Source organism: Pristis pectinata, chromosome 12 (assembly GCF_009764475.1).
Source record: "Pristis pectinata isolate sPriPec2 chromosome 12, sPriPec2.1.pri, whole genome shotgun sequence".
Classification (NCBI taxonomy): domain Eukaryota; kingdom Metazoa; phylum Chordata; class Chondrichthyes; order Rhinopristiformes; family Pristidae; genus Pristis; species Pristis pectinata.
The window spans coordinates 19,250,839-19,264,001 of NC_067416.1; the positions used below are offsets into that span (position 1 = coordinate 19,250,839).

The window sequence follows — 13,163 nt, forward strand, 5'->3', positions numbered from 1 at the left end:
ACTGAGTTATGGCAGACTTAATCTCATTATTACTGACTTAGTTTTCATGCTGACACAATTTCTTTTGGAGCGGAGTTACTGTTGAACAACTCCGCAGTATTTCACACATCCCAAATATATAATTTTGGATCATAAAAATAACTTTTTTTTAGGCAGGTGTTTTAACTGCAATCATCATCCAAGTTAACATTTTGGCTAAAATAAATGAAATCTTAACAGAGAGTCTACTTGGTAAGACTGCTGGTAGTAAGACAGCGCCAAATGTCAACCATCGATAACATTAAATGGAATTATGGGTGTGGATTCTATACAAAGATTTATTTAACTTAGATGAACACAAAGAATCACTGAAGATTTAGCCTAATTTGAGAAACTGAAAGGTATGACATGTCTGGTATACAGATAGAAAAAAGGGACAAGTTATTAATTTAAAACATCCATGAAGTGGTAAATCAGATCATTGACATGTATTATATTGTGCTTCTAGTTATTTGAAAAGGGCAGTCTGTACAGACACTTAAGCTAGGCATAAAAGAATTACTTTGTATTAAGTTGCATGTGTCTTTTCTCCTGTACTGCCAACATTTCTTCACTTTCATGCCTCATAAGGTAGCAATTTATGCTAATAGGACCTACAATGCATAGTCCAAATGGATACTCCATATATGTTGTCAGGCTAATAGGCTGTGGAGCTAGTTGACCACAGTTGCTGTGGTCACCATAGATGACCACAGGCAGGTTGCTGTTCTCACCGTAGATCTATAATTTCATGTGTTCCAGGAAAGAGCAATGAAGAGTAAGTAGCAGCTTGAACTGGTGGTTGCACCTCCCTACTCAAAAGCATTGAAGGAAAGATCTCTGACTTATTGTTTTTTTTAAAACAGCTGTACCCAAAACAAAGATGACAGTGATCATTCTTGCTCATTTCTTTCTTTAGCCATCTTTCTTGTATGACCTGTAAATCCCATCTACAATATTATTTAGAATCACATGGAACTTGAAGCACAGGAGCAGGTCAGTTGGCCAACTGGTCCTTGCAGATGTTTAAAATCCACCTGAGGCTCCTTTTACCCTTCTTCATCTGATCTTATGCACATGTTCTTCTGGTCCTTCTCTTTAATGCTCAGTTATGCTGTTCACTTCAAATGCACCTCATTATATCAGGTTCCATTTCTAGCCATTATCTCAGTTTATTCTGAAATAGAAATGGCTTCTTTTCTCTTGCCTGCAATACTACCTCTGATTTCCCCAAGGATCTAGCCTTGGTGATCCTCCCATTTTTCATCTGTGTGCTACCTCCTGGAAACCTCATGTAATAAAAACATTAAATCAGTCTCCACGTGTATAGTGATGACACCCAAATCTACCTCACACACATCTCTCTTCACCTATTCAACTTTCTAAAATCGGCAGATTGTCCCACATCCATAGTGGGCAAGCCCAAATTTTGCCCAAGTATTGGAAAGACCAACACCAATGTCCTGCATTCCACTTCAGACTCTAATTTCTAGGCACAAACTCCATTACTGTACTTGGCAACCATCTAAAGCTGAAACATCCTTAGTGTTATATTTCACCCTGAGCTTTAGCCATGCCTAAGACTTCCTTTTTCCACCTCTGTAAAAATTACCCAACTGCTCTACTTCCTCAGCTCATTTGTTACTGAATCTCTCACTCTTGCTTTTTCTTATTTTAAGGATTAATTATTCCAGTGCACCTATGCTAGCCTCTCTTGTTCCATTCTAGGTCAATTTAAAGGAGATGTAAATTGGAGAAGCAGAATTTTCATTTTTAAATGCAAAAGGAAAACACAATGGGAGCTGGAAAACTTAAATATTTCATTTCACTCCAGATTGTTGAGGTGGAAAAGCTTTGGGTTGTCAGAAAGTGACCCAAATCACTGATAGATATCAAGCCTCTGATCTGCTTTTGTACCATAACATTTATGTGGCTACTCCAGTTAAGTTTTCTGGTAAGTGGTGACAGTCAACATATTGATAGTGGAGGACCCAGTGACAGTAATGCATTGAATGTCAAGAGCAAGTGATTAAACTCTCTCTGGCTGAAGATGGTCATTGCCTGGTACTTTTACAATGTAAATGTTACTTGCCACTTCTCAGCCCGTGCCCGAATGTTGTTTAGACACGCTGCATGGAAGCACGGATTGTTTCGTTTGCTGAGGAGTTAAAAGCGAAATTGAACATTGTCCAATCATCAGCAAACATCTCCATTTGTGACCTTGTAATAGAAAGAAGCAGCTGAAGATGTTTGCCAAGATATTGCCATGAGGGACTCTTGCTGTGATTAGCTTGGGGATGGGATGATGTTACTGTAAAAATATTGAAGATCTTTTTCTAGTTTCAATCAAATGACTCACTTGGGTACTAATCCTTCTAATCTGCAGCATAGTTTCCAGAATATTCAAATACAATTTTAGTCACCAAACTCAGAAACACAAAGATCCATCTCATCTTGCGCCATTTTCACAGAAATTTTCTTTGCAACTATTGAAAACTATTGACCAGGTACTAATATTCTGACCACAATTGTCCTGGTACTAAAGAACTTTTGTGTGTCTCATAACAATATAGATCCAAATAAAGACACAGATAGCATTAAAATTGGCCTGGAAAATCCAAAAGATAAGGAATGATTTGCTGCTTAAAGGAAAGATTCATGGTGGCTACTGAAGGTGTAGATCGCATTCCGTGTAGGAATTTAGAACAAAAAAAATAATAGTTGAATATGGAAGAGTTTACATTCCCTACATTTCACTCCAGTATATTAATCCCAATACCCATGCCTTCAAGTTTGTTTAATCATCTCTTGTATGGAGCATTATCAAAGGGTCTTTTGATAGATTGGTTTACCCTCATCTACAAATTTGTCAAACGTGATTTCTCTTTCATAGATCACATCGACTCTGGCCAATCCTATCATTATTTTCCAAGTGCCATAATAATAGATTCCAACATTTTCCCTGTGACTGTTGTTAGACTAACCAGTCTATAGTTCCCAGTTTTCTCTCTCCTTCTTTTCTTAAAGAGGGAGAGAAAACTGGGAACTATAGACCGGTTAGTCTATAGTCTGCTACCCTCAAATATTTGGGAGGCTTTCCAGAATTTATGAGATTTGGAACATGACAAACAATGCTATCTCCACAGCCACTGCCTTCAAAAGTCCTGATGAAGGGTTCCGACCCAAAACGTCAACAGTCCATTTCTCTCCATAGATGCTGCCTGATCTGCTGAGTTCCTCCAGCATTTTGTGTATTACTGCCTTCAAAACTCTAGGATGCAGGTCATTGCTATTTATTCATTAATTTTTCCCAATACTAATATTTTTCACCAGTGTTAATTTATTTGCGCTCCTTGGTAGAAGCCTTTCTTCCTATTAACACACATTCATTTGGGCAAAGAGATGCCATTAGCTGAAGGACTATGGTTTCAAAATGGTAAAGATACCATGAAGTCAGTTCTGCATAGAAACTGATATAATATTTTGCCTGCTCTACATACTTCAAGTGAATGCCAATGAGACGTGCTCCAACCCCTTTACTAGATGGAGCTTGGCATGCTGAACACAAAATGGCTTCTTCAATCCCATTTTCTACTTCCCCCTCCTTCCTTCCAATCCATTAATGTCTTAATGTCTCACTCTGCAAAGTATAATATCATCATGGTTTTGAATTATTTTTAATCTTCACAACCACGAAGCTACCAGCACTTGGTGTTGTTGCACTGCATGTGGTTTGTGTGCCAATATACATTTCATTAAATTATATTCTTCCTTATTATTTCCTTTCCTCACTTACTTATTCATCACATTTAAAAGTACTTAGATAGACACTTGAAGAGCCATGAACTGCAGGGCTATAGAACTAATACTACAAGGTGGGATTAGGCTGGATGGTTCTTGTTTAACTGGCACAGACATGTTAGGTCAAAAGGGCTCCTGTATTGTTAATTTTCAAGGACTCTACGATTTTCCAACAATGGATAGGAAGCGACAGTAAAGCCAAACAAAACATTACCTTGTACTTCATTTTAGGACACGAATGGATGTAGAAGCCCATGTAGTAATAACACAGATCGGGGACTGTCTTCTGTAGCTCAGTAGTAAAAGCAATTTCCCTAGAATAAATCATAGCATACATTTAAATACCCATTGACTTTGATTGTATTAAGACCAGAACGAAGGTCATTCTTGGGCTACATTTCTCCTAGGTTCAGCATTCTAAACATATCTCTCCCTTTAATCCACTCCCATTGTGCAAGGAGAATGGAAAATAACAGAAGCATATTAAAGGACACAACATTCAGAAAAGCATCTAAGCCTAACACATGATGGTTCTATTCTAGCACCATCTCCTCTCCAAATAGCTGATCTGAAATTCAAACAGCCTATGATTAAAGGCCCCATTTAGCAGTTTCTAGTTAATATTCATGCATCCTGATATTTTTCTTGAACAGAGATTATCATCCCCAGCTGGGTAGAAGACAACAGAATAAGCAATAATGAGAGCATTTTTCCTCCTTTGCTTTTCAACAAGCAAAAGAGAAGACTTCTCAGACTGCAAAACCAATTCATATGTAAATATACCACCTGCACAAATAAAAGTATAAGCATGCCTCTTAATCGAAACTTGGAATTTAAACTATGCAGGCAGTTGTAAAAGAATGAAAAACAGTGTTTTTCAAGTTTGAAGGACTACATACAGACAGAAGAGAAATACATACAGTATTCTAACATTTTATTTTAAATTGCTATGGCCTGTTTTCAGAGGTCTATTATCTAGAGCATTTGCTTTAATAAACCAGCAGAATACAATATACTCTTAGTAATTCAAAGCAGTCTTGTGCTTAAAAAGTTATGCTACACTAAAACAAAGCGAGAATCAAATGATAAAACTACATGAAAAATCTGAATTAACAATTTTAATTTGACATTTTATTGCGAATTCAGAATTAGATCCTAGCTGCAATTTTGACAGCATTTGTAGAGCTCCAACACCTCCAAAAGTTTAGATTTCAAGCAAGTGTTCAAGCTTTTCTGTCAGAGATCTCCTTGACAATTACAGCTCTTTTCATTGAGCACACAAAGTCACGTGCAGTAAATTTTCCAAATGCAAATCATTAGCAAAAATTTTTCACATATTTTATTCTGACTTTAACATGAGTACGGTGTGGAAAAAAAATTTCAATTTAAAACCGTCTACCAACCTAAGAAATCACATGCACATTAACACCAAGTGTACAGGCCTTTCAGCCTTACTGGTCAGTGCCTGCATTTGTGTTCCATATATCATCTTCTCCCATTGAGTTTCATCAAATTCTATGAGTTTAGCTTACTTTTTGCTCCTGCACATGCTTTTCTAGTTTCTGCTTAAAAGCATGTATTTAAGCACCTCATCTACTCCGAGTGTTAGCAAGTTTAACATTCTTATTTAACAACCTTCAAAACTTTTTTTTGTAATGAATTAATTACCTGTTGGCTTTATTAGTAACTATTTACAGTATTTCTGGAATGTCTTAAACTGGCAACATTTTCTCAACATCTAGCTTGTTCAAAACCTTAATCTGAACAACTCCAAACTTCTTCTATTTTAGAAACACAAAATCAGATGGTGTTTCTAAAATAGAAAATTTTTTCTGATTTTTCTAATGAGTTCTGATATAATGCTTGAGTTTCTAAAATAGAAAATTTTTTCTGATTTTTCTAATGAGTTCTGATATAATGCTTGAGAGTCCTTTCTATGCTCCTTTGTTGGTGCCTCTATAACATTTTTATAGTGGTCATGAGTCTGTGAATTGCATCCCACGTGTGGTTTTCCTGCCAAGGTTTGATCAAATTTAACAGAACTCCATTGTATTTCATTTCTCTAAGTAAAATCCAGTGCTTGGTTTTGCTTATTTTTTTAAGCAAACATAACCTGCATCACTTTATTATAGCGACAACCTGCACCCAAAGATCTTTGTGCTCTTCTACTCCATTTAGAATATTAAACAAATAGTTGGAGCCTTGGTGTTTTGCTGAGCATGCACTCAAGTCTGCAATGAGCTGAGCCATGAATGGCTGTCAGCAGGTGGTTCTCTACAGAAATGCTGGCTGTCAGTCAGCATGATGTGGCCAATTGAAATTTATTAGTTACATATTCATTCTGCATGTTTATGTCTTCCAGGATTGTGTCACATGCATCTTAGTCCAGCTACTCCTAACAATTCAGTCTGCAAATTTTGAAATTTATATTCCTGAATAAAAAGAAACAGCAACCCCAATGCTAAACTCCATGGTGAATCATATACCAACTTTTGCCAGTTTAAGGAGCTACCTTTAAACTGTTTCAGTTTCTCATTTTGTGGGTTGTTTCCTACCCATTCTTCTACTTCACATGTTCTGACCAAGGTCATGAGTGTTCTGTGTGGTGCCTTGAGGTCTTTTAAAGTTAGAAATTCCTTATATGGAGTCATAAAGCAATACAGCACAGAAGCAGGCCCTTTGGACCATCTAGTCCATACCGCCTGATCTTCTGCCCAGTCCCATCTACCTGCACCCGGACCATATCACTCCAAACCCCTCCCAGCCATGTACCTTCTCTTAAATGTTACAATTGAACCTGTATCTACCACTTCTGCTGGCAGCTCCATCCACAATCACACCATCCTCTGAGTGAAGAAGTTTCCCCTTAGATTCCCCTTAAATATTTCACCTTTCACCCTAAACCTATGTCTTCCAGTTCTAGTCTCACCCAACCTCAGGGTGAACGCATGCAGGCTTTCCCCCCCTATCTATACCCCACATAATTTTGTATACCTCTACAAGATCTCCGTTCATTCTCCTGGCACTCCAGGGAATAAAGTCTTAACCTATTCAACCTTTCCCTATAACTCAGGTCCTCAAGTCCCGGCAAAATCCTTGTAAATTTTCTCTGCACTCTTTCAAGCTTATTGATATCTTTCCTGTAGGTAGGTGACCAGAACTGCACACAATACTCTAAATTCGGCCTCACCAATGTCCTGTACAACTTCAACATAACATCCCAACTCCTGTAGTCATGCCCTGATTTATGAAGGCCAAAGTGGCAAAAGCTCTCTTTATGACCCAATCTACCTGTGACCTCACTTTCGAGGAACTATGGATCTGTATTCCCAGGTTCCTCTGTTCTATTGCACACTTCAGTACCCTACCACTGTGCAAGTCTTACTCTGACTTGTCCTCCCAAAGTGCAACACCTCACACTTGTCTGCAGTAAATTCCATCTGCTGTTTTTCAGCCCACTTACTTACCTGGTCAAGATCACACTGCAAGCTTTGAAAGCCTTCCTCGCTGTCCACTACACCCCCAATTTTGGTGTCATTCGCAAATTTGCTGATTCAGTTTACCATGTTATCTAAATCATTAATACATATGATAAACAACAATGGACCCAGCACCGATCCCTGCAGCACACCACTAGACACAGGCCTCCAGTTAGAGAGACAACTGTTTACTACCACTCTCTGGCTTCTCCCACTAAGCCAATGTTGAATCCAATTGACTACTTCATCCTGAATGCCAAGCTACTTAACCTTCTGGACCAGCCTCCCACGTGGGACTTTGTCAAAGGCCTTGCTAAAATCCATGTAGACAACGGCCACTGCCATTCCCTCATCAGCCTTCTATTGCATTATCTACTGCATTACCCTTGTCGACACTTTTACTTCAAAGCCTCAAAAAGTTGGCTACATGTGACTTTCTCTTGAAATCTGAGCTTACTACTTATTTATTCTGTATTAGTTTTGAGTAAAGATTCAGTTATCTTTGAGTGCCAAATTTCAGCTGTGCCTAATAGACTTAAACTACACTCTTTTTAAATGCAGGAATCAGATAAGCCGTCTGTCAGTCATCCAGCTCTATTCTCTGCTTATATATTTTTAATGTTTGTACTTTCACTCCCTCAACTTCTTCAATGTGTGTGGGTATAACCTATAGTAGTATGAATTTTATCTTCAAGCTTGAATAGTTGTGTGTGTATATATATCCTCAACCTTCTAACACAAGCATAATTACATAGGAGATATGAAGTTACAGTTAAATATGGAGCCAAATAATCTGTAAAGATTGGACACAATATTAGTACACAAGAATTCCTCTAATGAAGAGTTAAGCTATTGATTTGTTACTGTAAAATTTTTATTTTTATACTTTATAGCACATTCTTTGCTGTGTCTGTCAACTTGTACATCCATGACAATTTAACAGCCAAGCAGCCATTGAATCCTTTATGATTTGTAATATTATTGTTGCATTAATCTCCTTGACAAGAGGACTGTTTGCTGGCTCATGGAGAACTGGAGAACTATCATATCTGCTACCAAAAGATTTGAGTGTTGATCTCTATCAGGGCTGAATTCATGACTAAAGCAATACTAAATTTAAGACAAGCAACATTTAATATCAAATCCCACTTCTTGATCACTGCCCAGCTTTAGGCAGTTAGAATTGTATAATAATTTTAAACAATTAGCCCCCAAATTTCTGTTTGAACTAGGTACTGTGATCTCTTACTGTTGATTTTGGATGATGATCTACCACCTGAATACAATTCTGTTGAGTTAAGGAGGTCTGATATGGTAAACAGGGCTGTGCATATTCAGGGTGAACAGGATCATGACACCACTGTTAGTATCTCTAAAGTGCTTTCTTTGTAAATGGTGACTCAGAATAAAGTCCATCCAAAATATACCGACTACATAAGGCATGGGACGTTATGACAGAGAAATAGCTTCTTTCCATAATTTATATGGATGAAGTTAAACTATAGATGAAAATAATAATTCAGAGCAGGTAGTTAACTCAATGGAAAGAGATCATTCAAAAACCTGATAAAATTAAGTAGAAATTGATATTGCCATATTATGCACAAAGTCATTAATATAAAAGGCTGAGGCAAAATTACTAGCTGTCAATATATCACAGATCTGAGTATACATCCTTTGTTCTTACGACATATAAATTACCTCCAAAGACAAAGCAATAATGACAGCGGCTGCTTTAAAAAAAATCAGCTAGATTAGTTTGATATGCATACACTTACCCAAATATTGTCATTCATAAATTATGTTAAACAGATTTGCAGATATACTTTCCCCTTTTCCTAAATAATGGAAAAACGTGCAATTTTTCAATACAACGATGTTCCTGAATCTAAAATGCTGATTGAGAATTTACTTTGCTTCGTGTTGTTTTTTAAAAAAAAATACAAGCAAATTTAAAAGCAATTAACTACCATTTTATCCTCCATACAAATATCTGGCCTCAGGATGTAATACAAGTAATATACATCAATACACATTGATAAGCAAAATAATTGAAAATCTCACCTGACTGCAGAATAAACACCCAATGATAAGAATGCATAATCTGGATCATAATAAAGGTACACAGAGGAGACACAACGAGGAAGAATATCAATTACTCCCACTGCGATAATCTTCCCATCCAACCAGTACTGTTGGTGAAATGATCCATAACCTGAATCAGGACCATCAGGTGGATTCTCTGCCTAGAAAAGAAGACATTTCATAAGAGGTGGCCCAAACAATTTCATGTAACCCAATTAAAAAAATACTGAAGTCATCTTGTTAATTATGCCGTCCTGAATTCTAAATCTGTACTTTTCTGCACAAGATATTTGTTAATTTGGAAATTAGATTGATACAAGATTAACATTTGGCTTTTCCATAGTGGGAAGTGGCATGACTTTTTTCCCCCGTAAATTTATCTTAACTTCCTTAAAATAGTCCAAGAATGTTCTTAGAATATTAATGTACTTTAATCAATATTTCAAATTTTTTTTCTCTCTGAAGATGAAACATTCTGCAATTAGCCTGAGGCAAGTCAAAACAAAACATGAAACTGGAACAACTACTTGGCTTCGTTTCCCTCTTCTACCTTTGATTTTTCTTCCCAACCTAAACAACCACACCGCTGTGCTATTGATTAGCACCACACTTCCTTACAATACCTTGAACTACTAGATTTTCTTGATGCAAACGTTGATACAGAATATTAATATGCCAATTCATTACAGCCAACCTTGATCCTGTCCCCGATCTAATTTGAGCTCCCAACAGTTGTGATAGTTACACCCAGTAACACTGCACCCAGGGAAATAAGGGAATTCGCACATGAAATGTTACTGGTCAGAGTGGTTGAATATCGTTCCAAATAGTTACTTAAGGTTTGCCTTGATATCAAAGATTAGTGTTAAATTCTACAGTGTTATATCAACTTTCAGTATTTCGAGGCAATGGCTCGAGTTGTTACTTATTCTTCATAAGCTTTCCAGTTCTCAAATTATTTTTGCGATCTGAAGTGCAATTCTACGTAGATGATAGATAGACACAACTAATTGAGAGCTAGACAGAGAATTAAAGAGATCAACAGATGCAGTGAATCAACTTTTAACCCTTTCTATACATCATTCAATACTGTGACCTCATGCTGCTCTCCTGTTCAATGTATCTGTATTCTTTAACGAAGATGAATTTGAAGTCACCTTCAGTTACAGGCAATTCAATTGAACTCATTTTGGAAAAAGTGTACATCCATTTTAGCAGAGGTAATGGAGGATGAATATCCACCATTTCTTAAAATGTGATCTTTTGTGTGGATTTCAATACACTGGTTTCAGCTTTAGCTGAAATCTTGTCTGATAAAAAAAATGTATTATTGTTACTGCTCCACTGAGGCTTGTTCATTACACATTGGTTCAGTGTTTCTCACTTTGCTGCTGCTGGCAGATGCAGCCCTCTGCTAGTAATTCACCCTCTGAGACTGATCACACTAAAGCTTTTAGAAAGACACTGTGCCCTTATTCCTTGAATATTAATCAATCAGTACAGAAAACAAGTATATCAAAAGGGGTAAATGAAAACAGAAGCAGGCTGATTCATTCTTATCTGTGTGTTCCAGGCCAGATATTCTTAAGAATTGCATTGTTTAACCAAAAATAATCCTTTAAATATCTGTATTTTCAAGCAAGAACTTGTGACTAGTGGTCTTAGTCTGCAACATTGCCAAGCATACCATACACAACTTAAGAATGATGTCACTGTTAAAGGAAGTCCTAGTGTGTTTTGTTTTGAAAAGGATAGTGCTGTATTGGCACTATACTTGTTTTAACCTGCTCCAAGCCATCATTGATCAATTATCATTTTCTTGCTAGTATTCCAGGACTGATACAATGGCATTGTAAAGCCCTAGCAGCTCAGAATCAGTCAAAACCACTGTTTTTAGCTATGCATCGTTAGGTATAAGAGACTCTTCATCTTTTCAAAAGAACCAAGAATGCTATCCAAGCACAACAGTATAAATGTTAGAACTGAATTTATTTCACTGGTCATCACAAACAAATGACCTTGATCATTAGGTAGCAGATGCTTTAAAAAAAATGGCACATCTTTTAAAAATGAACACATGAAATCCCACTCAACAAGAAGGTTGATAGAGTAACCATGGCACATGCCTTTCAGGGTAACCTTGTAAAGACCATTAAAAAAAGTAGTAATATAAAAATTTGTCCAAAGCCAACAAAGTCAGCTAGAAATTCTATTTAGTTTTAGTACATGTGCTAACAATCAAGAGGCAAGTGAAGCACAGAGACCACTTTGTGTCTTGCATTAAGAAAGCAGAGTACAAAATGTATAAGCTGTCTTCTCCAATGTCATTTCTTTTAAGTAGAAGTATTATCTCACCCAAGTGGCCCTTAATTTACCCATTTGTTTGGAAAAATGTTCCTTGGAACCAAAATCTCAAGCTTTACTTATTACAAAATGCAAAGTACTTCATCTTCTAAAACTAATCATACTGATGCTTTTAGAGACTGTGCCTTTATTCTTTGAACATTAATCAGAGTGCAGAAAGCAAACATATCAAAAGGAGTTAACTGACCTCAGAAGTAGAAAATAATGAAAAAAAAAATCACAGAAAATTACAAAACATGCTAAATACCAGTTTTTTAAAAAAAAATTAAACATTGATTCAGGTTTTAGCAAAGAAAATCAAATCAAATCACCTCAACTATTTTTTTTGCTGCTCCATGTACCTTAATTAACTGAAACATACAGATCTTACACATCAAATCTGTACCACTCTTTTGTTGTGATCTTTGTTCATTTATTTCTGGGTTGAGAGCAATGCCAGTAAGGCCATTCCCTAACTGCTCTTGAAAAGATGCCAAAATGCTTTCTGGGACTATAGCTGCCCATGTGATGAAGGCATTCCCAGGGTAACAAGGTAGGAGTCCCAGATCTTGATTACATTACTTCATTGTCAAGTCAGTTTGGAGTGCAACTCCTTGGAAAAGTCACAAAGTACTCTGATCTTGCACATCTAGATGATGGAGGTTACAGGGCATTGTGGAAGCCTTGACAAATTATTGCAGTGCATTTTGCAGATGTTATATACTGCAGTCACAATTAACATGTGGTGCATTAACTCAACGTCTGGACTGGCGATTGGGTTGGCAATCGTGTTGGCTACTTTGTCTTCAATGATGTCAAGCTTCTTGAGTACTGATGAAGCTACACGCTTGCAGCTAAATGGAGAATATTCCATTATGTTTATGAAAAAAATTGTAGATGTAAAGGCTTCAAGGAGTCAGGACCCATGTCACTTGTCATGAATAACCAGAATCTGGAAGGCTTTTGTAGACACAGTACTGATGTGAATGGTCCATTTAGGTTTTGATCAATAGTGATTCCCAAAATGGCAAGATAGCATTCCCTTGAGGAGATAATGACTGTCTAGCTCGAGGCATAACGTTATTTATCTGCCTTAGGCTGAACACCTCCAGGGTGTGCAGAGGGATTTGAACTGCAATATTATCTGAAGAATTAAGAATGGGGCTAAGGTCATCTGCAAATAAAGGCAGGTCTGACCTGGAGGGATGGATACTTGATCAATGCGAGAAACAATTCTTTTTAATTCTGTAGTTCCCCTTATGATGACTGGCAAAGTTAAACCTTTTTGAAAATGTCACAGAAATCCAAGTTCACACTAGGTGCTGTATAACACCAACTTTTAACCTCCATAATTTTGGCTTATTTTTGATATTCTTAATGTTTAAAGAAAGAATATACTTCTATCATCATCCTCCTAATATTGAAAATTACTCATGA

General features: G+C 36.9%; 1 protein-coding gene across 7 annotated transcripts in view; it reads right to left on the reverse strand.

Annotated features, from left to right (window-relative positions):
* LOC127576951 (arginyl-tRNA--protein transferase 1) overlaps nt 1-13,163 on the reverse strand; it is a 131,685-nt gene that overhangs the window by 66,614 nt on the left and 51,908 nt on the right. For all 7 annotated transcript variants that reach the window (XM_052027778.1, XM_052027783.1, XM_052027782.1 and 4 more), the window contains 2 exons: nt 9,363-9,544; nt 4,034-4,133 (listed from right to left, as the gene is read on the reverse strand). In XM_052027778.1, the coding sequence (XP_051883738.1) occupies nt 4,034-4,133; nt 9,363-9,544 (282 nt within the window). The remainder of the gene's footprint in view (nt 1-4,033; nt 4,134-9,362; nt 9,545-13,163) is intronic.